The 26772-nt window shown below is 43.8% G+C and overlaps 1 protein-coding gene across 1 annotated transcript in view; it reads right to left on the bottom strand.

The window, feature by feature from the left end:
- The window catches only part of Sntb2 (syntrophin beta 2), a 79744-nt gene extending 60354 nt beyond the window's left edge, over positions 1–19390 (bottom strand). The window contains exon 1 of the mRNA XM_038313262.1: positions 18832–19390. Within this exon, the coding sequence (XP_038169190.1) occupies positions 18832–19351 (520 nt within the window). The 5' untranslated portion in view covers positions 19352–19390. The remainder of the gene's footprint in view (positions 1–18831) is intronic.
- Positions 19391–26772: the final 7382 nt, after the last annotated feature.

Raw genomic sequence — 26772 nt, forward strand, 5'->3', positions numbered from 1 at the left:
ACCATGGTTATATTGTGAGTTCAATGCCAGTCTAAGCTATAGAGGTTCAGTCTCAAAAAACAAAATAAACAAAAAAAGAAGCAGAGTTGTGTATAGGATATATAAAAAGAAGGATTTTATGGTATATAATGAGTTGTGTTTAGCAACACACAGGTTGCATTAAAGCATTTTTAGTAAGCATCCTTAGAAAGTTTAGTTTTCTTTTTTGTTTTAGAGAAAGTTATATTACAGTTTTCCCTCTTTCAAATCCATCTCATGTTACCGGGTTTTAACATTCTTTATTCGGGTCAGTAGGGGCCATACATGTGAAATGTGTTGTTTCAGATGCAGGGAAGAGGAAATGGAAAGACTATTATACAAACAAAAGGCTGTGATATACTCACCAAACAGGATGCAAGAGGGCACATCCAAGGAACAGTGGACATGACAGGGAAGGAAAAAGATAAAAGAGGAGATCCTTTCCTCTGTTAGAAGGGGCCAGAAGACATATCTGTCAAATAAGAATTCTAGTAAAACGGTCTTTGGACAGGGTGGAACTGATGGTGGACTATGAAGAAAGCACTTGCCCTTTAGGGCAGTCAACCGTGCGTGCATAGGAAGACTCTTCTTACTGAAGTCTTCTACACTGTATTCCTAGCCAACTTAAAACTAACAGCATGGAAGCAAAGCAAGATCATCAATAGGGAATAAGAAGACCTGGGTAGGCAGTACTGACACAGGAGTACGGAGGCCAGCCTGGGCCACAGGATACATGAGACCCTATTTCAAAATGACAAAAACACTAAGAATTTGATCTCCCGTGAAAGTCAGAGCAGTCACTACCACCACCAGGACAAACAAGCTCCACTTAAATTACACAGAAGGCCAAAAATAATGTGGTCACCTGGAGGCTGAGTGAAAACAAGGGTCTGGGCCACAGGGCACTGCACTGAGACGGATTACTAGTGGACCAGTGCTGAAACTTCCATATGTAGGCAGGTCATTTGAAAAATCTTCCTTCAGTTTGAGACTATTCTCAAATATGTTTAAGGATCCCCAAACTTAAATCTAAAGGGGCTTCTTTAGGCTGATGGCCTTAAGTTGAGACGTCCTCTCTTCTACCCTGCAGGCATACGTGCAGGCAGACCCCTGTATACATAATAATACTAAAAATAAATAAATAAATACCTACATGGTAGGAATTTTATGGACTTTGTCACCCTTCATCATTAGTTGATGGTTCACGATTACTGAACAGATCACAAACTGGTATTTTCCTCCACCACAGAGAACCCATCCATTTACTTCCTCATACCCTGTGTGTGCAACTCCTCTTCCACCAGAACCACAGGCCAAGAGAAGTCTAAGGTAAAATATTTTAGGAAAATTACCTGCAGAATTGATCATATTACATAAATGATGAAGACTGCTCATAGATGTTTTAGTCAAATTCAAGATCATAACTTTACAGGTAAGTACAAAATACCGTTCAAACTTTTCTTTCTGTCAACCCAAGAACAAAAATTTCTCAGGTGTTTCTGGTTTTCTTCTCTTTGCTCAGGTTTTTGAAGTTCATTGTCTTTGGCAGTAAGTACAACAATGTGAACAGATTAACATTCCTTTCAGTTTGTACTCTATCTAAACCCGGATAATACCCAGTGATTTAGCAATGCTTCCCCTCCCCACCTCAAGTTGAAAAATGGATTCCTTTCATAAAGAATTTTAGGGTTTTTTCCCTTTTTTTTTCAAATTGCTGAAATTAATACTTTAGGACAAGAAAGATGACTCGGGGTTAAGAGGGCTACGGCTCTTGCAAAGGACCTGAATCCTGGGTCCCAGCACCCAGGTTGGGTACCTCATAACAGCATGACTCCAACTCCAAGGGGATCTGGTTCCTCAGGCCTTTGGGAAAGGAAACTCACTCATGCACACATACACATGCACACACATAATTAGAAACAATAGAAAAAATGCACAAATTAACACTTTACTAAAGACTATTAAAAGATTTCCAATGTATTGCACTACAGGAGCTTGAACCTAGTGCCTGGCACATACAAGATAAGACTTTTACCACTTAGCTCTATTTCCAGTACTCTTTATTTTACTTAGGGTCTCATTAAATTTCCCAGGCTTACCTTGAACTTACTCTATAGCCTAGGTGGGCCTTAAAACTGTGATCCTCGGGCTAGAGAGATGATTCAGAGGTTTAGAGCACTGGCTGCTCTTCCAGGTTCCTGAGTTCAATTCCCAGCAACCACATAGTGGACCACAACCATCTATAATAAGATCTTCTTCTTCTGCACAGGGATACATGCAAGCAGAACACTGTATACATAATAAATAAATAAAACAAAAAAGAAAAAACTATGATCCCCACTGGGCATGGTGGCTTGCACCTTTAATTCCAGCACTTGGGAGGCAAAGACAGGAGAATCTCTGAGTTCAAAGCCAGCCTAGTCTACAAAGCGAGTTCCAGGACAGCCAAAAACACACAGAGAAACCCTGTCTCAAAAAACAAAACAAAATTAAGCAAACAAAACAAACAAACAAACAACCTGTGACCCTCAGCCAGGCTGGAGTGGCACACACCTTTAATCCCAGCACTCAAGAGGCAGTTATCAAGCAATAATTAGTTATAATATTTATATCTATTTTATCTTTTATTATAACTAAGGAAAGCTATATTATTACTATCTACTCTTAAACCTCATCAAAGACTCCAGAAGGGTATAATATTACCTAAGTAAACAGGAAGTACATTGGCATTTGTTAGTTTCTTGATCCACTTGTCTACCACAGAGGCAATCTATTACAATGGTTAGAGCTATTGGAACTAGTGCACCTTGTTTCTATCACCTACCAATGCTATAACCTTAGATAAGTACTTTAAGATTCCAATACTCAATTTCTTCATATTTAAAGTGCATGGAGCTAGGAATGGTGGTACCATGTGCTTTTTAATTTTAGTTACTTAGAATCTAAGGCTGGAAGAGCCACTTTAATCAAGGAGTTTGGGACCAGCTGGGCAACACTGTGAGACTCCATTTCAAACACACAGGTCTGGGACCTGACAATGGTGGCACATGCCCTTAACCTCAGCACTCAGATGGCAGAAGCAAGAGGATCTCTGTGAGCTAGAGGACATGTGCCACCACTGGTTCTGTTTTAATTAAAGAAAAGAAAAGAAAAACCTATTTTATATATATGAATGCTTTGTCTGCACTCATTATATACACAACATGCATCCCCATCTTTTAATTTTTTTAAATTTACAATATAAAAGACAAAAAAATTTTAAAGTAAAATTTAGGTATAAAATGTAGGACTTTTAGTTTCCTATTTGTTTCACTGTCTGTGCTGTTACAATGGATATAAATCTGTATAGCAGCCACCGCATTAATATTTTAGTCTGATGCCTTTTCAAATCTCCATATACACGACCCAGGCCTAGACCAGTCTCTATCATCTTGGTTACAGTGGCATAGTCCAAGAAGCAGAAAAGTAGAGCTAATCAGAATCCTTTTCTAAAGCTGACAAGTAGGAAGTCACGTATCCGGTGGGAGTTATTAAATCAGGATGACATACAGCTGAGTGTCGTGTCTCTTCCCTATAATCCCAGCATTCAGGAGGCAGAGAGTTCAAGGCCAACCTGGCTATCCAGTGAGAGATCTTGTTTAAAAAAAGGTTAGGGCTAGATATTCCTAGAACTGCTGGTGCCATTTTAGTTGACTATACAGAATTAGACTCTCCACAACAGGAACTGTAATGGCCAAACAAGGTAATTTGAGCTTTTGGATTCTACTGAATCTAAACCTAGAGCCACCCCCAGTCTTAGGAGTTACCTGAGGTAACACATGCCACTTCAGCTTAAATTAGTGTGTTTTGGTTTTCTACAACCAAATAGTTCTTGCTAAAATAAATGTGTATATTCTATTTTGATAAACAAGTATTTCTATCTAAATCTATTTCTGACTCAAAGGCCTAGCCTAAGAGTGCTCCTCCCACCCCACCAGATTTCATATACCAGGGCAAGACTTGTTATGTAGATGAAGATGAGCTGGAATTTCTGAACTTTCTCTGCCTCCAAGTGCTAGAACTAGAGGCATGTACCACTATACCAGGTTTATGGAATGCTGGGAAAAAACTAGGGTTTTTTTCAAGCTAAGCAAGTACTACCAACTGAGCTATATCCCTGGCCTAGATGCTATATATTTTCGTTGGCCTAGCTGGAAAATAGATGATAATGAATATTTGTAAAGTTATTAGAAATTCATAGAAAACCATGTTCAAAGTACAATTAAAAATAAATGCTGAGAATGACTTAAGAGTCATTCTCTTAAGGGTAAGGGTTTTTTCAAAAGCTCTATTTGCTATACTCCAGCAAATCTATTCTACTTTCTTTTCACAGCTGCCTATAAGACTCCTAAATCTCAGGGCTGGAGAGATGGCTCAGAGGTTAAACACACTGGCTACTCTTCCAAAGGTCCTGAGTTCAATTCCCAGCAACCACATGGTGGCTCACAACTATATATAATGAGATCTGGTGCCCTCTACTGACCTGCAGACATACATATAGTATACGTAAGTATATTATGTATCCATGCACTGTATACATAAAAAAAGACTCCTAAATCTCTACTATCATCTTCTGATGGTTCTAGAACAATGTAATGGCTATCTATTGCTTATAGCTGCAACCATCCATTCAATTTTGGTAGCACCACCTTTATCCTTTTAGAAACTCTCACCCCCAGCTTATCTGTTATGTTTCCAGGTGTAAGATAAGTTTCTGACCTGTCAATCATCATATAGAACATTCATTGGCCATCTGATGGATGAATGGACGATTAAGGTCTACTGCTTTTTTTTATTGAAAAGAGATATTACTGGTGGTGGCACACGCCTTTAGTTCCAGCACTTGGGAGGCAGAGGCAGGCGGATCTCTGAGTTCGAGGCCAGTCTGGTCTACAAGAGCTAGTTCTAGGACAGGCACCAAAGCTACAGAGAAACCTTGTCTCAAAAGAAAACAAAAAAAAAAAAAAGAAAGAAAGAAAAGGGATATTACAAACTATTCGTTGATATGATAGAAAGTTTATTACAAAACAATTTGTTTTCTCCAAGTAAATAATGGATTTAGCTACCTCATGAATTCAAAGCCAGCCCAGGCTGTGCCACATGGGACCCTGTCTCAACAACAATAAAAAATTATTATTTTTCAAAATTTCTTGGCCATTACAAAGTACTTTAACTGCTAGATATTAAATATTACATTACAACATACAGTACAATGTGCTAAATTCAAAAACTCAAATAGAAAAAAAATTAGAAAAAGAATAGAAAATCTAGAATCAGCAGAATCAGTCCACACACACAAAGAAAGATGCAATAGCTGGGCACAGAGTAGCACACCTTTAATACCAGGGAGAGGTAAGACAATCTCTAGAGTTTTAAACCAGCCTAGTCTACACAGAGACTTCCAAGGTTACACAGTGAGAGACCCTGTTTCAAAATAATGATGATGATGATAAAATTAAATAAAAAATGTATGTCAGATCAATGATAAAAAGGCAGGAGACAGCACTAATTAAACACATATGGCTTTGGCCTGTCTTTCTCCACATGGCACTTGGGGTAACCACCGTCAATTATCACACTTGGTTACATAAGGACTGGCAAATAACGCTGAAATAATCAGTTGACTATTTGAAAAAATGTGGTCTTTCCAGATTTTCACTCCACTGTGTGCATAGAGTTAAACAGAGCCGACAAGGATGGCTCCACTGGTAAAAGGTACTTGTCTCCCAAGGCTGGTGACCTGGTTCAGATCCTGAAGTAAAGGCAGAAGGAGAAAACTGACTTTACGAAGCTCTCCACTGACCGCCACAAGCATCACCCCACTCCACCAATACAATTTTTTTTAAGTTAAAACATAAAAAATGAAACCATTTATCTGGGTGTGGTGATACACACCTTTAATCTTAGCACTGGCAGAGGTAGGTGGATCTCTGTTCAAGGCTAGCCTGGCTTACAAACCGAGTTCCAGGAAAACCAGGATTGTTACACAAAGAAACTCTGTCTTGAAAAACAAAAGAAAACAGAAAAGAAACTATAAAAGGAAGAAACCAGGCCTGGCAAAATGGCCCTAATCACCAGCTGATAAACCCAAGTTTGATACACTGTAGAAGAGAACTGACTCCTATGAACTCTTAGACACATCACACCCCCATGGCACACATGCGCCCACACACAAACACACACACACACACACAATCAACCAACCAACAAGTAAATAAATGTAAATGCAAAACAACTTTAGAGATTAGAACACAGCCTCCTTAACACAGCTGGCAGTCCATCAGTCCGATAGAAAGCCTGAAACAAAGCTGCTGCAAAGGAGTTCTCCTAAAAAGACAGAAAAACTCTGGGGGAGAGGACAGAAAAAAAAAAAAAATCCTTGCAAACCAATAAAACCAGAAAAAAACTGACATGGTAGCACACACTTGGAATCCCAGCACTCAGGAGGTGGAGACGGAGAATCAGATATCAAGGTCATCCTCAGCTACACAGTAAATTTAAGCACACCACATTTCTATAACAGAAAGGCCAGCCTGGCTACAACAGCAAATTAGAAGGCAGTTTTGACTACACAGTGAGATGCTGTCAATAACAAACACAATAAATGTTCCCATTTCCTTTGCCTAGATAAGTTTATTCTTTCCTTTTAAAAATTACTTTATGAGCCGGGCGGTAGTGGTGCACGCCTTTAATCCCAGCACTCGGGAGGCAGAGGCAGGCGGATCTCTGAGTTCGAGGCCAGCCTGGTCTACAAGAGCTAGTTCCAGGACAGGCTCTAAAAAGGCTGCAGAGAAACCCTGTCTCAAAAAAAAACCAAAAAAAAAAATTACTTTATGAGGCTGGAGAGATGAATCAGAGGTTAAGAGTACTGGCTGCTCTTCCAGAGGTCCTGAGTTCAATTTCTAGCACCCACATGGCAGCTCACAACTGTATGTATCTCCAGTTCCAGGGCATCTGACCCTCACACCAATGAACATAAAATAATAAAATAAACTTAAAAAATATTTTATTCCAAGCCACGCATTGGTGGTGCACGCCTTTAACTGCAGCACTTTGGGAGGCAGATCTTTGAGTTTGAGGCCAGCCTGGGGACAAAGAGAGTTCCAGGACAGAAAAACCTGTCTGGGAAAAAAAAATTATTCAAGGTGGTAGTGGTGATGCACAATTTTAATCCCAGCACATGGGAGGCAGAAGTAGGTGGATCTCTATGAGTTAGAAGCCAGCCTGGTCTATAGAGAGAGAGTTCCAGGACAGTAAGAGCTATGACACAGCAAAACCCTGTCTCAAGAACAAAACCCCAAAATTCTTTTATATTCTTTAATATGGATAGGTGTTTTGTCTGTGTGTATGTCTGTGCAGTACATGCATGCCTGGTACTCTCTGTAGACCAGAAGAAGGCATTGGATCTCCTGGATCTAGAATTGCAGATGGTTGTGAGCTGCCATGTGGGTCCTGGGAATTGAACCCTGGTCCTCTGGAAGAGTAGCCAGTGTTCTTAACTGCTAAGCCATCTCTCCAGGCTCCTTTCTTTCTTTTTCTTCCCTGAGACAGGATCTTACTGGCCTGGAACTCACTGTAAGGATCAGGCCAGTGGTAAACTTGCTCGCGCCTTCCCTTTGTATTATTTGTAAACCAAAACTTTCCTTCTCAAATGTCACACAGTAGACTTAGACTGCCTGCCTGCTTTAGAACACAGCTGAACAGTGTGAGTGCCATAGCCTCCATTTCTTCACTGGCAACGGACCATTCCTCTACTGTTCCTGGGTAGAACTATCACAGCAAGTCACAGTCCACTTGTCACCATATCCTGTCCTAGCTTCCTTTGAAATTATGACTTTACTTTCCTGACTAAGCATCTCTGGGATCAAAGCACCAGTGCTTAGTTAACAGAAACTCGTTGCAGAAGTTTGTCCCAAGTGTCAAATCCGTAGGTGCACAGCCAGCCAGGAAGAGGCTGTCTAGGCAGGAGAAGGTCCCTAGTGTGTGCTATGTCTTTGGCAAGAGTCTCCCTCTAGTTTCACTCCATGGCTGTCACCTATGTTTTGGATGATTTTCCTGCAACAGCTGAAGTTTCTCCTAGCTCTGTTCTTTCCTCTTTGCACAGCCTCCAGTGCATCCACTGCTGCCAACCTAAAATTCTGTTCCCATCATGTCACTTCCTGGCTCACAAACAGACTGCACCACCCCTCCATCTCTGCAACCTCTCCCTCGCTCTATTGTCCTTTCAACAAATATGCCGACTCTTCCCTACTTAAAACAATGTAGAAACAACCCCGAAAGTGAAACTGTTTGCATCAGTCAGTTCTGTCACCACCTTTGTTTCTTTCATTTTGCTGAGCTTTAAAAATTATAGTCTACTTGCTGCCCTCTGCTCCCTGATGAAGCAGGGGACAAGGACAGTAACGATCTTATTCTCTGTCAGACCTAGTAGACTTTCTATTTCACAATTTTCCCCTTTGTAAATGTGTCGTCTGCCTGTTCGAATGCCGTTATGCCATTCTCTGCACCCCACCCCCACCTTCCTGTGCCATCACCTCCTAGATTCTTCCTCTACCCTGGCTTTAAAAGCAGAGTTTCTACAGGATTCCACCCCGGTTCTACTTCTTTTTCATTTGCATTACTCTCGATGACTTCATCCACAATTACCACCTCTACCCTGACGTCTCATAAATATTCAATGCTGTTCTGACATTTCCCTTGAGTACAGACTTGGATGTACTTCCAACCAGTTTCTGGCCTTTTTCTCCAGGATAGCACACAGGTAACTCAAGTGCAACTTGCCCTAAAATGAAGTTCTCCCTATCTCCCTGAAACAAGAAAAAACAGCTCTACGTGTCCTGGAACTTCCTCTGTAGACCAGCTCACAGATCCCCCTACCTCTGCTTCCCAAGTGCTGGGATTAAAAGCTTGCACCACCACTGCCCGGCTAAAATGAAGCTTTTTATTGTTACCTCAAACTAGTTCTTTCATGTTCATTTTATGGGGCTCCCCCTCTTTTCTGTGTTCTTTTGTTATTTAAGACAAGGTCTTAAAGTCTCAGTCTTCTACCTTTGACTCCCAAGGATAAGAGCATGTGAGACATGCTCCCTGTTCTTGCTGGTTTCACAACTGTCCAGCTTCCCAAGACAGAAAGCTTGACTTTTGGTCCATTTCTTTCTCTCCTTTTTTTTTTTTTCTTTCTTAATTGGTGTTTTTCAGACAGAGTCTCTACATATCCCTGGCTATCCTGGAACTCACTATGTAGACCAGGCTAGCCTCCAACTCACAGCCTCTTGAGAGGTGGGATTAAGGAGAAACACCATCATGACTGGTCAGTTCAACTTTTTTCTTTTATTTAAACCTACAGCACACATGCCAGACAAGTGATCTAGCAATAAACTATACCACCAGATTTCCCCTTTTCTTTCCTTTTTTCTGTCTTTCTTTATGGTTTTTCAAGACAGGGTTTCTCTGTGTGACAGCCCTGGCTGGCCCCGAGCTCACAGAGACCAGCCTGCTTACCAGCTGTTCCTTTTCACTTCTGTCTTCAAACAGGGCTGACCACTCTGCAGGGAGCTCCAGAAGCCCTTGAACTTGTGTCCTCCCTCCTCAGCCTCCCAGATGGCTGGGACTTCAGGGCTGTGCCACCACCCTGACCAATATTAACCCCGCAGGTTCACACTATCCCACCTAGTCTCTAACTCAATGGTATTGAGATGAGCTTCTCAGCTTCCTCTGCTGCCCTCACCCTTCCACAACCCTCCCTCATTTAAAGAACACGTGCGGCTTCCTAGGCCTAAGCCTTTTTGACAGTACATCTCTAATCAGTAACAATTTGAGCAGACTCTCAAGAGTATCTTTTAGTGCTATATATTATAAAAGTGTATAAAAATACAGAAATAGGGCTGGAGAGACAGTTCCTAGTACCCATGTGGTAGCTCACATGCATCTGTAACTGGAGTCCCAAGGGAATTCTATCACCCTCTTCTGGCTTCTGTAGGCACCAGGCACACACGTGGTATACAGACATACATTCAACCAAAGCGCCTATCACATAAAATAATAACAAAATAAAATACAGAAATCAAGAACAAATGAGTAAAAAAGGAAGTAAAATGACATGAAGTCATTCGAGCATCAGCAGCTAAGTGACTCAGAGTGCAATATATGTTAGGGTGAAGTTCATTATTAATGATAATGTGGGCAATATCTGTATTTCAAGTGGTTTCCTTGACAATTTTACTTTCCAGATAGACTTCCTGACAGATCTAATGACCTCATCATGTGACAAAGAGCTCATAATGGGATGGAAATATTGGGGGCTGGAAAGATAGCTCAGCAGTTAAGAGCACTAGTTGTTCTTGAAGAGGACCCGGGCTCAATTCCCAGCATCCACATGGCAGCTCACAACTGTGTGTAACTCTAGTTCCAGGGGATCTGGAACCCTCACACAGATATACACGCAGGTAAATTATCAATGCACACAAAATAAAAATAAATTTATTAAAAAAGTTTTAAGATGGAAATATTGGTCTAGGCATGGTGGTGTATACCTTTAATCCTTGCACTCGGGAGGCAGAGGCAGGAAGATCTCTGCATTCACCAGCTTTGCCTACACAGGGAGTTACGGGACAGCCCAGGAATATTCAGAAAGACCCTGTCTCAAAAAAAAAAAAAAAAAAAAGAGGGGGATATTTTTAAAAAATTTAAAAAAAAGAGCACTGGCTATTCTTGCAGAGGACCTGGTCCCAGCACCCATATGGTGACTCACAACTATCTATAAATCTGTTCTAGAGGATCTGACATCCTCTTCTGGTTTCTGAGGACACTATACATGCATTGTATACAGGTATACATGCAAGGTAAAACATGAATACACAATAAAAATCTGAAGCTGGGTATGGTGGTGTACACCAGCACTTGGGAGACAGACAAATCTGAATTCCAGGACAGTCAGGGCTACAAAGAGAAATCCTGTCTCAAAAGGCCAAAAATAAATAAAACAAACAAATAAAAATTCAAATTGTAGCCAAGAGGTGGTGGTGCATGCCTTTAATCCCAACACTCAGAAGGCAGAGGCAAATGGATCTCTGTGAGTTCAGGCTAGCCTGGTCTACAGAGCAAGTTCCAAGACAGGCTCCAAAGATGCACAGCGAAACCATGTCTCAAAAACCCTAAATAAATAAATCTGAATTGTTTTTAATTTAAAAAGGGGGTTCTTGTCAGCTTAGTCTTTTTGTTCTAGTTTACAGTGTTACCTATGGTTCCCTACATACAAACCTCTAAGCTAGCTGGGCGGCGGTGGCGCACGCCTTTAATCCCAGCACTCGGGAGGCAGAGGCAGGCGGATCTCTGAGTTCGAGGCCAGCCTGGTCTACAAGAGCTAGTTCCAGGACAGGCTCTAAGCTAGTGGTTCTCAACCCTCCTAATGCTGCGACCCTTTAATACAGTTCCTGTGGTGACCCCTAACCATAAAATAATTTCATTGATACTTCATAACTGTAACTTTGCTACTGTTATAATTCATAATGTATATATCTGATATGAGACCCCTGTGAAAGGGTAATTCAATTCCCCAAAGTGGTCATGATCCACAGGTTGATAACTGCTGCCAGTCATATGCTCATCTTGTGAAGATTAGTTCAGGGCAGATAACAGAAGATGAAGCTACTCAACAAGAGAAGTTCCAACCTGACAGCAGCAAGCGTATGAGTAAGGTCACCAGGACCAACTCCTCTTCCTTTATGAAGCTTCCTCTCTTCCCTTGGCACATTAGTTTATTAAATATTCACAAAGCTCAACTTCTTTTTCTATGTTAAGAGACCACCAATTAGCACTGTAACCACAGCCCTGATGATCTGCCTCTGCCTACTTTGTGTTGACTCCTAGCATACATTTCCTAATCTTTCTCATGTGTTAACTCCAGGCTATAATCTCAGTCAGGAGACTGAAGCAGCAGGATCAAGGCTGGGCTGCACAAGATCTTGTCTCAAAACGACCACCTGGTTATGCTTTGTGAGGGAACGTGTGTCTGCACACGTGAGCACAGCCTCAGCTTTGTGAGGGAATGTGTGTCTGCACACGTGAGCACAGCCTCAGCTTTGTGAGGGAACGTGTGTCTGCACACGTGAGCACAGCCTCAGCTTTCTTATGACCTCCATGTTGTCTCCTTTACACATCTACCTCTTTCCATGGCAGAGTCTTACCCCTGTGAAAATATTTATCACAAGCTATAATTGTCCCTTATTAGCCGAAAGGATAGGGACCACTCCCAGTTTGGAATTCCTAGCATTCACCACTTACCTTGTTTGCTATGGGCACCTGTTAAATGCCGAGTGACAAAACAAAAAAGACCCAGCTCCTCTGGCTCTTTCAAAGTCTTGCATAAACCTAACTGGTTTTACTTTCTTCCCGTGGGTCTGTACCAGTCAGTTCTCTTCTGTTTCCTACTACATGTCATGCTCATTTGGCTTTTGTTCAAACTATCCTCTCAACTTGGATTGACTTCCATCTCCAGAGAAGCTGTCTGGACGTCAAGTCTGAGATCAAATTCCCCTTCCCTCCACAAGTCACATTCAAGTATTCATCCCCCAACTGATTACTCACTTCAGAGAAACCTCAGCAGATTACACATTTTAGCAATTATTCTCTAACTGATAGTCTTCTGTTTCCCCAACTTCTTTTTCCTTTAAAGGCAGAATCTTGCTTATATGGCCTTAGGCAGGTCTTATACTTGCAATCCCCCACCACCACCTCAGCCTCCTGATGGCTCGGATTAGGCATGTGCCAGCACACCTAGTTCGCTCAACTGCATTACATTCTTTGATGCCAAGAATAATCTTCAACTACTTTTGCACACAAACGGCTCAGGACATGGAGACACAGGAGCCAGTTTGTAAGTGGACTGTAGAGAAGAGAAGGCACTAGAATAGGTTTTACTCCCTTTCCACCACTAGGCTGCTAGGTATCCTCAACCATCTCATTTAATGTCACGGACTGCCTGCTCCTTATTTTGCAGACCAGACTTCAGCTTTTAAAATGCCTGGGAAAAGTCAGTAAGGTACCTCAGTAGGTAGGGGTGCTTGTCATCAACCCTGACAACCTGAGTTCAATCTCTGGCCTACATGGTGAAGAAGAGAACTAACTCCCATAAGATGCCATCCGACCTCTACACATGTACCATGCTGCATGTACACATACACTTAAATAAATCGTTAAAGGAATTCAGGCGGGGGCGGGGGGCTGAGATGGCTCAGCAGTTAAGAGCACTGACTGCTCTTCCAGAGGACCCAGGTTCAATTCCCAGCACCCATATGGCAGTTCACAACTGTCTATAACTCCAGTTCCAGGTGACCCAACACCCATGGCAAAACACCAATGCACATAAAATAAAAATAAATTAAAACAAGAGCAATTCCAGGGGAGGAATTTTGCCTAAAGAAAACAAAATCTCCCCATCAACACTCCCTGACCAAATCAAAAGATATTCTTTGTGAACCTCAGTTTAGTTAGCTGTACAACAAAAATAAACACCCTACTTTAAAGGGCCATATGGAGAACAAATGAAAAAATTGGCAGTGCTGGTGCACACCTCTACTCCCAGCACTCGGGAGGTTGAGGCAGGCAGGACTTCTGAGTTCAAGAATAATCTGGACTACAGAGGGAATTCCAAGACAGTCAGGATTAAAAAAAAAAAAAACAAAAAAAACAAAAAAAAACAACCCTGTCTCTGTGAAAAGCCCCTCATAGATAGGGCATTATTTTTATTTGGTTAGCACAATGTACAGATCAAGTCGAGAACACTAACTGGTTCTTTAACATCAGCTCCAAACTACAGAATGTTCTTAGCCATGAGCTACATCTCATCGTCATGAACAAAAACAGATTTTGATTGAAAAGTCTAGTAACCTTCACCCAGAACGTAATGTATGGTAGAAAGTTAGCAGTTATCAATTGAGACCTAAATTATAGCTTGGTTATGGTTCCTGGAAAATGTTCTTAGAAGTTTCATGACTGAGCCCAGCGGTGGTGTACCACACCCTTAATCCAGCACTGGAGAGACAGAGGGGGGCGAATATGGAGTTTAAGGTCAGCCTGGTCTATAGAGTGAGTTCCAGGACAGCAAGGGACACAGAGAAAAACCCTATCTGCCCCCCAAACAAACAAACAAACAAACAAAAACAAGAAGTTTCAATTACTATTCTATTCTAATTAATTACTTTTCCACATAATGGTAATAATTTAGAGGGCATATTTAGCATGAAGGAGCTTCTGTCAGAAATGTCTTGCAAAGTAGAAGATAAACCAGGAGGAATTCGAGGTCATCCTTGGCTACACATCAAATTCAAGGCCAGGCTAGGCTACAGGAGATCCCACTCAAAAATTCAGAATGAAAGGGGTGGTGGTGGTGGTGTTGTCTGACTACAGTTTGTTTGATTTGGTTGTTCTTTAAGAGATTAATGAAGAAATATAAAGCTGAGCATGGTGGCATATGCAGAGGCAGGCAGATCTAAGTCCAAGGCCATCCTGGTCTACACAGGGAGTTCCAGGCCAGTCAGAGCTACATAATGATCTGACTCAAAAAAAAAAATTAACTAACAGGGCTTTCTCCTTGAGACTGGGGAGGGTAAGAGAAAAGGAGCTAAGTAAATGTTTGACAGAGACTGGAGGAACAATCTCTTCACCTCTCCAAGATTAAAAAAAGAATCCTTTAGTTCCATTCTCTAACCTCAGGCAACCAGACACTAAGGCTGCTGTTGACATGTGGGTGGCAAAAATATGCCTGAAATTCCTGCCCACACCACCAAAAGAACATTATTATGCTACGTCAAAACAAGGTTTCAGGCATCTAACGGAGGGACAAATCATTACATTAGGAGTAATGTACCCCACTCTATACTCCATCCGATTTTTGTAACCTACGCTATTATCAAACAACTGTCAGTCCTCCTGGCCCATCCCTTGAGTGTGGGGATTATGGACACAGAGCAGCACCCGGAAAAGAGTGGTTACATCAGGATGCCAATGGTGCACTTGAAGCAACCCTTCTTCCTGCTTTAATTTCTCATGTAGCAGGCTAAACTCTTTTCACTGGGGCGTTTTTTGTTACCTTTTGAGACAAGGTCTTTTTACATAGCCCTGGCTGTCCTGGAGCTCACTATGTAGACCAGGCTGCCTTGAACTCAGAAATCCTCCTGTCTCTGCCTCCCAAGTTCTGGGCTTCAAGGGTCATGCCACCATATTGGGCTTTCAACTCTTTTACAAGTGGTAAAAGCCAAGCATGGTAGCACAGGCCTATAACTGCAGCCATTCGGGAGTGGAGGCAGGAGGAACACAAACTCAAGATCAAACTTACCAGTTATATGTCTGAAGAGAGAGAGCATAGCTACATGAAACTCTGGCTTAAGGAGGTTTAGGAAAAGCCTGTCTGGAGGAGGCACCACCTCTCCATTTTAAATAGTTTAGCCGGCTCACTAAATGACTCTTTAGGGATGTAGTATTTGAGCAATTTTAGTTTTACATTCCTTGGTTTAAAAAGGGAACATCACAAACTCACCATACTGACTTACCCACACCTATATAGACAAAAACTGCTTGTCTTACACAAGATGGGAAAACAAGTCTAGAGGCTAAGTAAAAAGGCTTTCAATAAATGTTACTATGCCACCATCTGTAAACCTGTTTCTAAAAGCACATAAGGCCTATGACTGAACTAATGAATAGTGGGAAGAATTTACTAGATGGCTGTCATTTTACAGCTATGAATAATACCAGGTTCAAGCCACTGGTAAACAAAAACCTTTTGTTTTGTATTTTAATATGGAATGAAGAGTTGAGCTGTCTATCCATCACTACTGCATACCACAAAATTCAATAATCTGGCTCTAAAAATTTACACCTAAATACTCACCTGTGTCAATCAAGACCAGTGTCAATCAAGGTAGTTTATTTTTACAGACCTATGTGAACTTTGCTGTATTTTACTCCTTTCGTCAACACTAATTTCTGGGCAGTGTCTGCTACCTAAACAAGACTTATAAATAAGACATTATAAAAGTGGGGCATTGCAATTTCACAATTAGAGCACTTTAAAAAAAATCACAATTTTTTTACAGTCTTTAATTAAGTGTACATGTCTGTGTGTGAGCATGTGTATGTGTATTCAGGTACCCTTGGAAGACAAAGTGTCAGATGCCCTGGAACTAGAGTTCCAGGTGGTTGTGAGCCATCTGATGTGCATGCTGGGTACTGAACTGGGCTTTTCTGACAAAAAGAGTACAGGGTCTTAATCACTCAGCCATCTCTCCAGCCCTATGTTACTTCTTTTTGTTTTGTTTTTCAAGACAGAGTTTCTCTGTGTAGCTCTGGCTGCCCCTGGAACTCAAATTTCCACCTGCCTCTGCCTCTGGGATTTAAGGGTATGCCACCACCACCTGGCCCATGTTTTTTCTTTATAAGCTATTTTCCCCCAAGTATCACAAATTTATAAAAAGGAGAGATGGTGCCCAGTGCTGGTGGTGTGCACCTTTAGTCCCAACACTCAGCAGGCAGAGGCGGGCGGATCTCTGTGAGTTGGAGACCAGCCTGGTTTACAGAGCAAGTTACAGGTTTCCCTATGTAGCATTGGAGCTCCCTACATAGGGAAACCCTGTCTCAAAAATATTAAATAAAGAAAGAAATGGAGAGAGGGCTTGGCAGTTAAAGAAAACTGGCTGCTCATTATTTATTTATTTATTTTTCTAAAGATAGAGTTTTCTCTGTAGCTTTGGTGCCTGTCCTGGAACTAGGTATTGTAGACCAGGCATGCCTCGAACTCAGAGGTCCTTCTAGGCTCTTGCCTCCTGAGTGTTGGGATTAAAGGCATGCGCCACCACTGCTCCTAAGTACACTGGCCGCACTTACAGAGGACCTAAATTTGATTCCCATTACCCACAAAGGATGACTCACAACCTGTAACTCTAGTCCCAGGGGATCTGACACTCTTCTAACCTCCAAGGGATGTACATGGGGCACAGACAGGTAGGCAGAACACTTCTATGTAAAAATAATAATTTAAAACAATTTTAAGTGAAAACTGAACTGGATATGGAGGTACTTGCCTGTAAATCCCAACACTCATGAGGCTGAGTCAGTGAGATGACCTCTTTGAGGCCAGGCTCCCCCCCCCCCCCCCCCACACACACAAGCTGGGCATGCTGTAACTTGCTTTTAATCTTAGCACTTGGAAGGTAGAAGCAGACCAACCTCTGTGAATTCCAGGTCAACAACATTAAATAAAAAGATGAAAATGATTTTGTCAAGTTATACTTAGGGCTTCTTATTTGATGATTTTCTACCCAACCCCAATCCTTCCTTCGGTTCTTCTGCCAGTAATCCTTCCCTTTCTGACTCATCTCCGCACATTTAAGATCATCACTTCCTTGAATCTGTGATCTGGCTCAAAATCTGGCTCCTTGGGAAGCCTGGACTAAGCTCATTTCCATCAAATACTTTCTTGTTGGTTTTTTGTTTTTTTTCTTTGACATCATTGTGTAGAAGTAGCTGGCCTGGAACTCACTATGTAGACCAGGCTGGCCTCCAACTCATAGAGGATCTGCCTGCTTCTGCCTCTTGAGTGCTGGAATTAAAGGTGTGAACTACCATGACTTCTTAAATTTGTAATCCTTTAGCCCCTCATAGTTTGTATTATGAAATCAAGTATTTAATGTTTTCCTCCTAAGAAGTTGTTTTGCATTTCCTATCATTTCCCCACACAGAGATAAAATAGGGACAGCACCTTTCATATTCTCTATTATACAGCAGCAATAAATGTCACTGGAATGACTGACTCAACAGAGGAAATGAAGCTGGACGTGCAATTATTTCTAAAGCAAGCAACTGGCTTTTCACCTACAATACTCCATCATCTTCAACATGCACGAGTCTTTGGAGATGAGACTTAATTTTATTTCAGTTGCATCAATTCATATGAAACACAGCACACAGATCACATTTACATCGAAGGTAAAGAATAACTGGTTAGATGGTACGGTTTCTGGATTCTTATAAAATGCCTACTGGTCTTGAGGCAGCACGCCTGCGAGCGGTAGGAAGCTGGCACTAGTCTCTTGCAAAAGGGGCGAAACTCTAGTTGGCAGTAAAATGCTCCAACACGTGAGCCTCCACTGTTAAACAAGGCTCATTAACCACACAAACTTGCTGTTTCAGCTCTCTGCCTTCCATGAAGTGCTATGATCTCCTCTGGTTATTGTTGAGAGCCAATGATGGGTTAAATTCCCATAAATTAACCAGTGCTTTGGTGGTTTGCCCAAGCAAACTGCTGGCATCGGTGTGGATGGATTTAATAGACCCGCCTGCCCCGGGAGCGCGGGGTGACTCGAGAAAGCGCCCAACCGACGCTTCTCAGCAGGCAAAAAGGAGACTACAGCACTCCCCCTCCCCGATCGCCCTCCCCGTAGTTAGTACTTAGTGTCAGCTTATCCTGCAAGAGGGGTGAGCTTCGCAGGCGCCTGCTGCTCTCCCCCCCACCCCCAAATCTCCGCTGAGTCTCGCTGAGGGGCGGCAAAGCCACACTTCGGAGACTGCCCAACTTTCTCCACGCAGGGCGCGCGCATCAGTTTTTCCACACTCCAGAGCCCCAGCAGAAGAGGTCTGGTGGCTGAAGCGGAGGGAACCGGCTCGCCCCGCACAGGCGTCAGGGTGGCAGAAACAAAGTGCGCGCTGACGAGCCCAGGCCACCGCCACCGCCGCCGCCCGCCGCCCGCCGCCCGCCGCCGCCCGCCGGGCCCCGCTCACCCTCCAGCAGCACCTCCTTGCCCGCGCGCTTCAGCGCCTGCACGGCCTGGTCGTGGGTGGCCTGGCGCAGGTCGGTGCCGTTCACCGACAGGATGGCGTCGCCCAGCCGCAGCGCCCGGCTCTGATCGGCCGCCAGCCCCGGGAAGATCTTGGAGATGAGGATCGGCATCCGGTTCTCGCGGCCGCCCTTGATGCTGATGCCCAGGCCGCCCGCCTCCTGCTTCACCACTCGCACTCGGCGCACGGGCGGCGAGGCGCCCGCCTCCCCTGCGGGGTCGCGAGGCGGTGCGGGAGGGCTGGGCTGCCCCAGGCCGCGGTTCGGGCTCCCGGGCAGCGAGTCGCTGCCGCCGCCGTTCGGGAGACCGTTGAAGGCGGCAGCCGGCGGCTCGGGCTCGCCCGCCGCGGCGTCACCCGTCAGACTCAGGCTCTCGCCGCTGAGTTCGGCCACCACCCGCACCCAGCGCTCCCTTAGAAGCAGCTCCACCAGTCCCGCTTTGGTGGCCCGCGTCCACACCGCCATGGCCGGCCCTGCTCCCGCGGCCGCCGTCGCTGCAGCTCCCGGGATTCCAGTCAGGCAGCCTCGGCGCTTCCCCCTTCCCGCCCGAGGGGGGCGTACCCCTCCCCTCCCCCCGGCGATTCATTATTCATGAGGGCCACGCCCACCTTCCGGAGGGGCGGGGGAAGGCCGGCGAGGCGGCTTCCGGGAGGTGAAGTTGTCCGGGTTTGCGGAAAGCTCTCGATAGGTAGGCAGCAGCTAGCGAAGTGAGGTTCTTCAGAGTCCTTCGCGTGGGTTCTCCGTGACCCCCTCGAACTCCTGACTTCTACGAGAGCTGCCCGGGCACGGAGAGCAAAGTCAGGATGGAGAAGCACTTTGCGACCCTGCGGGTCCGGGCGGCTCACTCATTCATACATTGACTGGTTCTTGGCAAATGCTCTAAGCGCTCAGAGGTGTGCTGGGGCTCCTTTTAAGGCCCTGGAGACAGGCTGAATAAAATGCACCGCAGCTGAGAGAGCTTGTGGTCTAGTGGGAAAGAAAAATAGAGGCAGCTAACTAGGTGCGATTCTCTGTGGTTAAAAGACTGTACAAACGTCCCTAAGACAGGATAAAAAGAGTATTTGGTTAGCCCTGGGTGAGTAGCACAGAGGATGCAACACAAGTGAACGTGGGTCCAAAGGCATAAATCCAAGGCTTTGTCACTTTTTAAAATTAATTTTATTTTACGTGTACGGGCGTCAGAGACCCTGGAACTGGAGTTAGACAGTTGTGAGCTACCAGGTGGAGCTAAACCCAGGTCCTCTGGAAGAGCAGCCAGAGTTCTTTTTGTTGTTGTTTTTGCTTTTTTCGAGACAAGGTTTCTCTGTGTAACTGCCCTGGCTGTACTGGAACTCTGTTGACCAGGCTGGCCTTGAACTCACAGAGATCCTCCTGCCTCTGCCTCCCAAGTGCTGGGATTAAAGGCTTGTGCCACTATCACCCTGCTGTCTCCATCCTTTTTTAAACCACCTGTTTACTTGCCTGTAGTTAGAGGGGACTATGTCTTAAGCACTAGGAAGCCTCAATGTGCAGGGGCAAAGACATTTACAGAATAGTGTTGTTTTTAGGGTTCTCCATAGAAACACCAATGAATATATAGTCAATGTAGATTGTACAGAATTAGCCACGAGATTATGGAATCTAAATTCCACAACTTGCCATTTGCTGTCCCAGAAAAGTTAGTTGATATCCTTTAGGTTCAAACCCAAAGACCTGAGAACCAGAGGAGCCAATGGTAGGAGCCTGAAGACATCAGAAGACTGGAGGAGGCCCGAGGAGGGGCGTGAGTGGAAAGCCACTCTGTAAAACAGCTGGCCAGTCCTGTGGAAAACCAGGAGTGTGGCCCAGCTTTCAGAGTGAATTCACCTGTGCCTTTCTGTTCCGTGTAGTTCTCACCTGACTGGATAATGCCTGTTCACACTGGTGAGGACGGTCTTCTTTACTCAGGTCACTAGGCAAATGATTTCTTCCAGAAACCACAGACACACCCACAAATGTTTTACAGCTGTCTGTCCAGGCATCTGTAGTCCAGTCTCATGAACACAAAAAATTAACCATCTATGATCGTACCCTAGGAAGGGAGAGTATGTGTGGAAAGCTTCATATAACCAAATCCTGAAAAGTTTGGTCTTGATTTCGTAGGCTCGCTAATTGTCTCGATTCCATTATTTTGAGTATATGTGGATGAACATCCCAGAAACTGTATAAAGATTTATTTAAAGAGTTTGTGATTTTGTGTAATTGTGGAGCCAATAACCAAAGACTACAATCCACTGTTTCTTCCAGCTCTATAGGGTAGAAGAACTGAATGAAGATTCCAGCTTAAAGACTCTGACATAACAGAGTACACAACCAAAACCAAGAGAAGACACATCTGGTTCAGTGTCCTGTTTACTAGCCACCTCATACCTCAAAAAGGAGGATTTGGCCAGGAATTGTGGCTCACACCTGAAATCCCAGGACTCAGGGTACTCAGGATGCTAAGACAGAAGCAAGTTCCAGATCAGCTGGGACAAACACAGTAAGACCATCTCTCTCTCTCTCTCTCTCTCTCTCTCTCTCTCTCTCTCTCTCTCTCTCTCTCTCTCTCTCTCTTTCTCTTTTCCTTTGGGACAAGATTTCTCTGTGCAGCTCTAGCTGTCCTAGAACTCGCTTTTTAGATCAGGCTGGCCTTGAACTCACAGAGATCTGTCTGCCTTTGCCTCCCAAGTGGTGGTATTAAAGGCGGGCACCACCACTGCCCAGCAAGACCATGTCTTAAAAAAAAAAAAAAAAGTCCTACTACTGAGAAGGTAAGTTTTCAACAAAATCGTTGGGACCAAGATAACCTCTGACTTTTCTTCAGCAGTTGATGTAAAGTTCCCATGCTTTCATCTGGGCAGAAATGGGGGAATGTGCACCAATTCCCGTGAAAGAGGAGGTTCAAAGGATTGCTCGGGGAATGTGTTGACGAGCCGAAGCTGTCCACGTACAACTGTATCGAAGCGTGTCCACGTGCAGACAAACTCCAATGAGTCGTTTGCACAGATGCTAAGCATTCAGAGCCTGTGTGAATAAAAAATTCAAAATGAGAAATGTATCTTTTTATCAAAAGAAAAAGATCGTTCCGACAGGTCTTTGCAGTGCGTGGGGCACGATTTTCCAAGCTGCAAATGTCAGCGGAAGCTCAGCCCCTGGCCTTCTCCTAAATCAACTGCAGTAAAGCAGGCTTGTTGTTCCAGCAGGTCCCAGTGTGCCCGAGTGCACCTGCAGTCACAGGCATTTCTGGCTTCACTCCAGCCGCGCCAGAGCCCCCAGAGGCCTGAGTTATGTGAAATTTTTGCTTGTTAGAGAGCATTTGGCAGCTGATTCCTCTGGGTCTGAGCACTAATTTTAACACTTTTGCATATGTGATCATCAGGGGCTTAGGCAATCGAGGACACCTTTCTTAGCAAAAGGGAAGTGCCAGAAATTCTTTCCAAGAGTATGAAGGACTTCTCGTCAATAGAGTTAGAGGAAGTCACAAATTATTGGTGAGGACACTTATGTAAGATAGCAAGTTATATAACAAAATATTTAAACCTGGGAACAGGGAAGGTAATAAGAGATTACTTGGGAGTATTTCCTTTAAAAAATTATTTTGAAACAGTGTCTTTTGCCTAGACCCCTCCTCATAGGCCTGTTTGGCATTGAACCCTTTTGTCTCTACGTATTGAGTATAGTGTGTGTGTGTGTGTGTGTGTGTGTGTGTGTGTGTGTGTGTGTGTAGTATATATGTGTATATATGTGAGTACAGGTAACACAGAAGACATGGCACACACAGCAGTAGAGAAAGCCCTCAGGTTGTCAGTCCTCTTTCCATCATGTTCTGGGACAGATTTCTTGTTCACTGCTGCACATACCAAGCTAGCTTAGCTAGCCATGAGCTCCCAGAGGTTCTTGTTTCTGCCCCTATCTTGCTATAGGAGCCCTGTAGGCCTGAGCTGCCCCTTGTGCTTAATTTGGGTTCTAGAGATCCAAACTCATGTTCTCATATTTATGCAGCAAGAACTTTACCTACTGGGCCACCTCTCCAGCCCCTATGTCTTCTGCCCCCAGACAATGCAACCTAAGCTAGCTCCAGATTTGCTGTGTAGCCAGGAATGACCTTGAATTGTTTCCTCCTTCCAACATAATGTTCATCTTCATAGCTGCTTTTCCATATTCTTTTAGCACTGCCTGCAGCTCAGACACTCACCCAGCCAGTACCTTCCAGGGATGCCCCACACATTTCCACCCGGGCCCTTCAGAATACCTCTGGTACCTTTGAACTTCTCTCCCGCCCAGCAAGACCTCATTCCAGCTTTCTGTGACTCCCTAATTCGTTGGGACTTTTCCTTTGAACAATGTAATTCTATGCCTAGGTTGGAATGCCTAAGTTATATCTTCCAGGAAAGCAAAGACTACCTATCAATTATTTTTGCTCCCCACTATTTGAAAAATACTGCCTTGCAGAGAGGAAACTCATTACACATGCGACTGATTGGCATCCGTGTTTCCTGTGCTGTCATCTTTTTGAATAATCCCTATGGAAGTTATGGGTTCCTTGCAGGGTGAAAATTACCATCTAGGAAACCTCAAGCAGTCGGTGAAATCTACTTACTGAGGATCATGAAACCTGACATAGAGTACACATCTGTTCCCATGTTTCCTAAGGACAGGGAGACGAGCTTAGAGAATTCTTCTGGCAAGCCTATTATTTTACCTACCTCTAAAAGAGGAAATGGCTGAGGTAATTTCTGCAACCTTTCATTCCTGTCACCAATATCAATAGCCCTTCTCTGCTAGCCATTGTTATCTATTTCTCAGAACATGCAGCGCTCATTACTACAAAAATGAGGGAATGTCAGTAGCTCCTTGGGTTCTGTAATTCCATCCTAAAATTCAAGTCAGGTTCTGATTGTATGCTGCTTCAAAACCTAATGACTGTGCAGAGCTTGATAATTAAGAATTTGAAGAACAGTTTGGACCGGGTGGTGACATATTCCTCTAATCCCAGCACTCAAGAAGCAAAGACGGGCAGATCTCTGAGTTCAAGACCAGTTTAGTTTCCGAGTTCCAGGCTAGCCTCTACGTGGCGAGACTGTCTCAAAAAACAAACCAAAACCAAAACCCAGTTTGGTCACTTACTAACTGTACAATGGTCAAAGAGGGATGAGGTCATGAACCTTAGTATCTTTTTCAAAAAAATTCAGATTACTTCTGCCTCTTAGGGCACTTGGAGGGCTGAGAGGTGAAGTATACAGAATGCATTAAAAGGCACCAACTGTTGTTACCTGTTAGCCTTCTGCAGTGGCAAACAATCAAATCTGTGGTGGAGAAACTTCAGTCTCCCTTTCTTTTTAAAAATACATTTATTTAACGTGTATTGGTGTTTTTGCCTGCATGAGGGTATCAGGTTTTGGAATTACAGACAGTTGTGAGCTGCCATTTGGGTTCTGGGAATTGAACCCAGATCTCCTGGATGAGGAGCCAGTGCTCTTAACCACTGGGCCATCTCTCCAGCCCTTCTTGTTTTGATTTTTTGCGACTGGGTTTCTCTGTGTAACTTTGGAGCCTGTCCTGGCACTCGCTCTGTAGATCAGGCTGGCCTCAAACTCAGTTCTCTGCCTGGAGTTTCTCCTTTCTTGAGGAATGAGTTTGCCATAACACCGTTTGATTCTAGGCATAAAGGACAAATGGGCAAATTAATTTTGGTGACAAACAGATCTGGTATAAAGCTACACTCGGCTGGAAGGAAACACACATCGCCAAGAGCTGTCAAAGAAAAGAATTAGTGGAGCTGATGCTGCTTTCCAAGGCTTGAGTGTTGTGTAATTTCACCAGAAAGGAGGGCCCCAGGCAAAATCGCAGCTTTTTAGCAAGCCTGAAGGTCACTCCCCCCCCCCCTTGGGAGGGGAGGGTGTGTGTGGGGGAGACAAAAGCAAAAGCCGCAAGAAAGTAACCTAAGTACTATCAAGGAAGTCGCCAAGGGAGAAATGAGCTTGTAAAAATATCATCCCAACATCCACACAGTACTGTTCCTCGAAGAGGTGAGGTCAGTGTCCCCTTTAAGGTAGTTTTACTTTGCCCTCGCTAGAACTGTTCTACAATCTATTTCTTCTCCAATACAAACACACTAAGAGAAATACGCTTTAGCCAATGCAGGCACATTTTTTAAAGATTCATCCCACCAAGATAAATCACTACCCATCTGAAACCCACAAAAATGGATTAACTATCTCCTGCCTCAGGACTGTGAAAGCCCACATCTGCTAACCACATTCCTAATGGGAAGCAGCTGGGGACAGTTTTGTAACTGTGACTTTCTTTATAGGAAAATATTAGCAAGGACAGGCTGAGCAATTTAGTTTCGTTGAATCCACTTAGTTATGGAAAATCACCAGTGCTTTTTATTGACAATTATGGAAATTACATAATTTGCCATGAAATTCAAATAAGGTCTAAAAATAAATGTCCACTTTCCCCTCATCAGTCCTAACCATTTTCAGTGCCTCACACAACTTCACAGACCGTAACTCAGTAAGTTCTCTCTCTCCCCAGCAGCCACTGAGTCAACATGCGTGATATATTTTACCTCCTGGGCATTTTTTTTTTTCAAAACAGGGTTTCTTTGTGTAGCCTTGGCTGTTCTAGAACTTGCTCTGTACACCAGCTTGACCTCCACTTCTCAAGAGATTTGCCTGCCTCTCTGCAGGGGATTAAAGGCATTCTCCACCAACACCTGTCTCGAGCTATCTTGATGGCTTATTTTTTTGGTTAAAAAAAAAAAAAACAAAAAAATGAACCCCAAAATGAAAACCAGGAGGGTATAGTGACACATGCCTTTAAACTCAGTGCCTGCGAGGCAGGTGAATCTTAGTAATTCTGAGGCCAGCCTGAGCTACATAGTGGGTACCTATTTCAAAACAATCAAAGAAAAAAAATCCAACAACAAAAAACCCAGAATCAAGCTAGCATTCACTGTGTAGCCACCCCCTCCTGGCCTTGAACTTGTGATATTTGCCTGTTTTTACACACGAGTCACTGGACTTTTTGGTTTTTTACAACTTAAAATTTACTTGTTTATTTGGGGGGGCATATGCATACCACAGCATGCATGTGGGAATCAGAGGACAAACATAAGAGTTGCTTCTCTCCTTCCATCGTGTGCCCAAGGGGTTGAACTCATGTTATCCAGTCTGTCCGTCAGCACCTCTACCTACTGAGTCATCCTGCTAGCCCCAACGTGTTTTAAAAACAGGGTTCTCAATAGTCCTGGCTGGCTTTGAACTGGCCACAATGCTGAGTAGGACCTTGGACTCATCATCTTCAGCGCCTGAGTACTGCGAGGACAAGCACAGAAATGTGCCACCACAGCTAGTGATGCCTATGGTGTCTCAGTACTGCAGGTGGCGATGTTACGAGGGGATGTTACGATTTGTGTAATAGGCATGTCCCATATGAGTTCCTGTGTTAGAGGACCCGTCCCCAGCTAGTGGTGCTGTTCTGAGATGGTGTGATGGGAGTGAGATTCTTCCGTGAACCGGGATGGGAGTAAGTCACTGGGGCATGACATCCTTTGACTTTTTGTCTTCTCGCTTCCTGGTCATTACGAGGTGAATATTTTTGCTTGTGAACCTGCTCTTGCCAGCATGATGCTCTACCTCCTCACAGGATCCCAGCAGTGGAGCCAGTGGACCAAGGACTGAAAACTGTGGGCCACAAGAAACCTTTCCTCCTTTAAGGAGCCGCATGTGGCACAGACATACATGCATGCAAAACACTCATAAGATAAATCTAAAGTTTATTGGATTTTTAAGCACTTGGTGCTGTGGGAACTCCTTCAGCCAAGAGCCTTTTAGATACCGGCCCATTTTGGGCATGATCTGAGGTACTATAAGTGCAGA

This window comes from Arvicola amphibius, chromosome 15, assembly GCF_903992535.2.
Source record: "Arvicola amphibius chromosome 15, mArvAmp1.2, whole genome shotgun sequence".
Lineage (NCBI taxonomy): Eukaryota > Metazoa > Chordata > Mammalia > Rodentia > Cricetidae > Arvicola > Arvicola amphibius.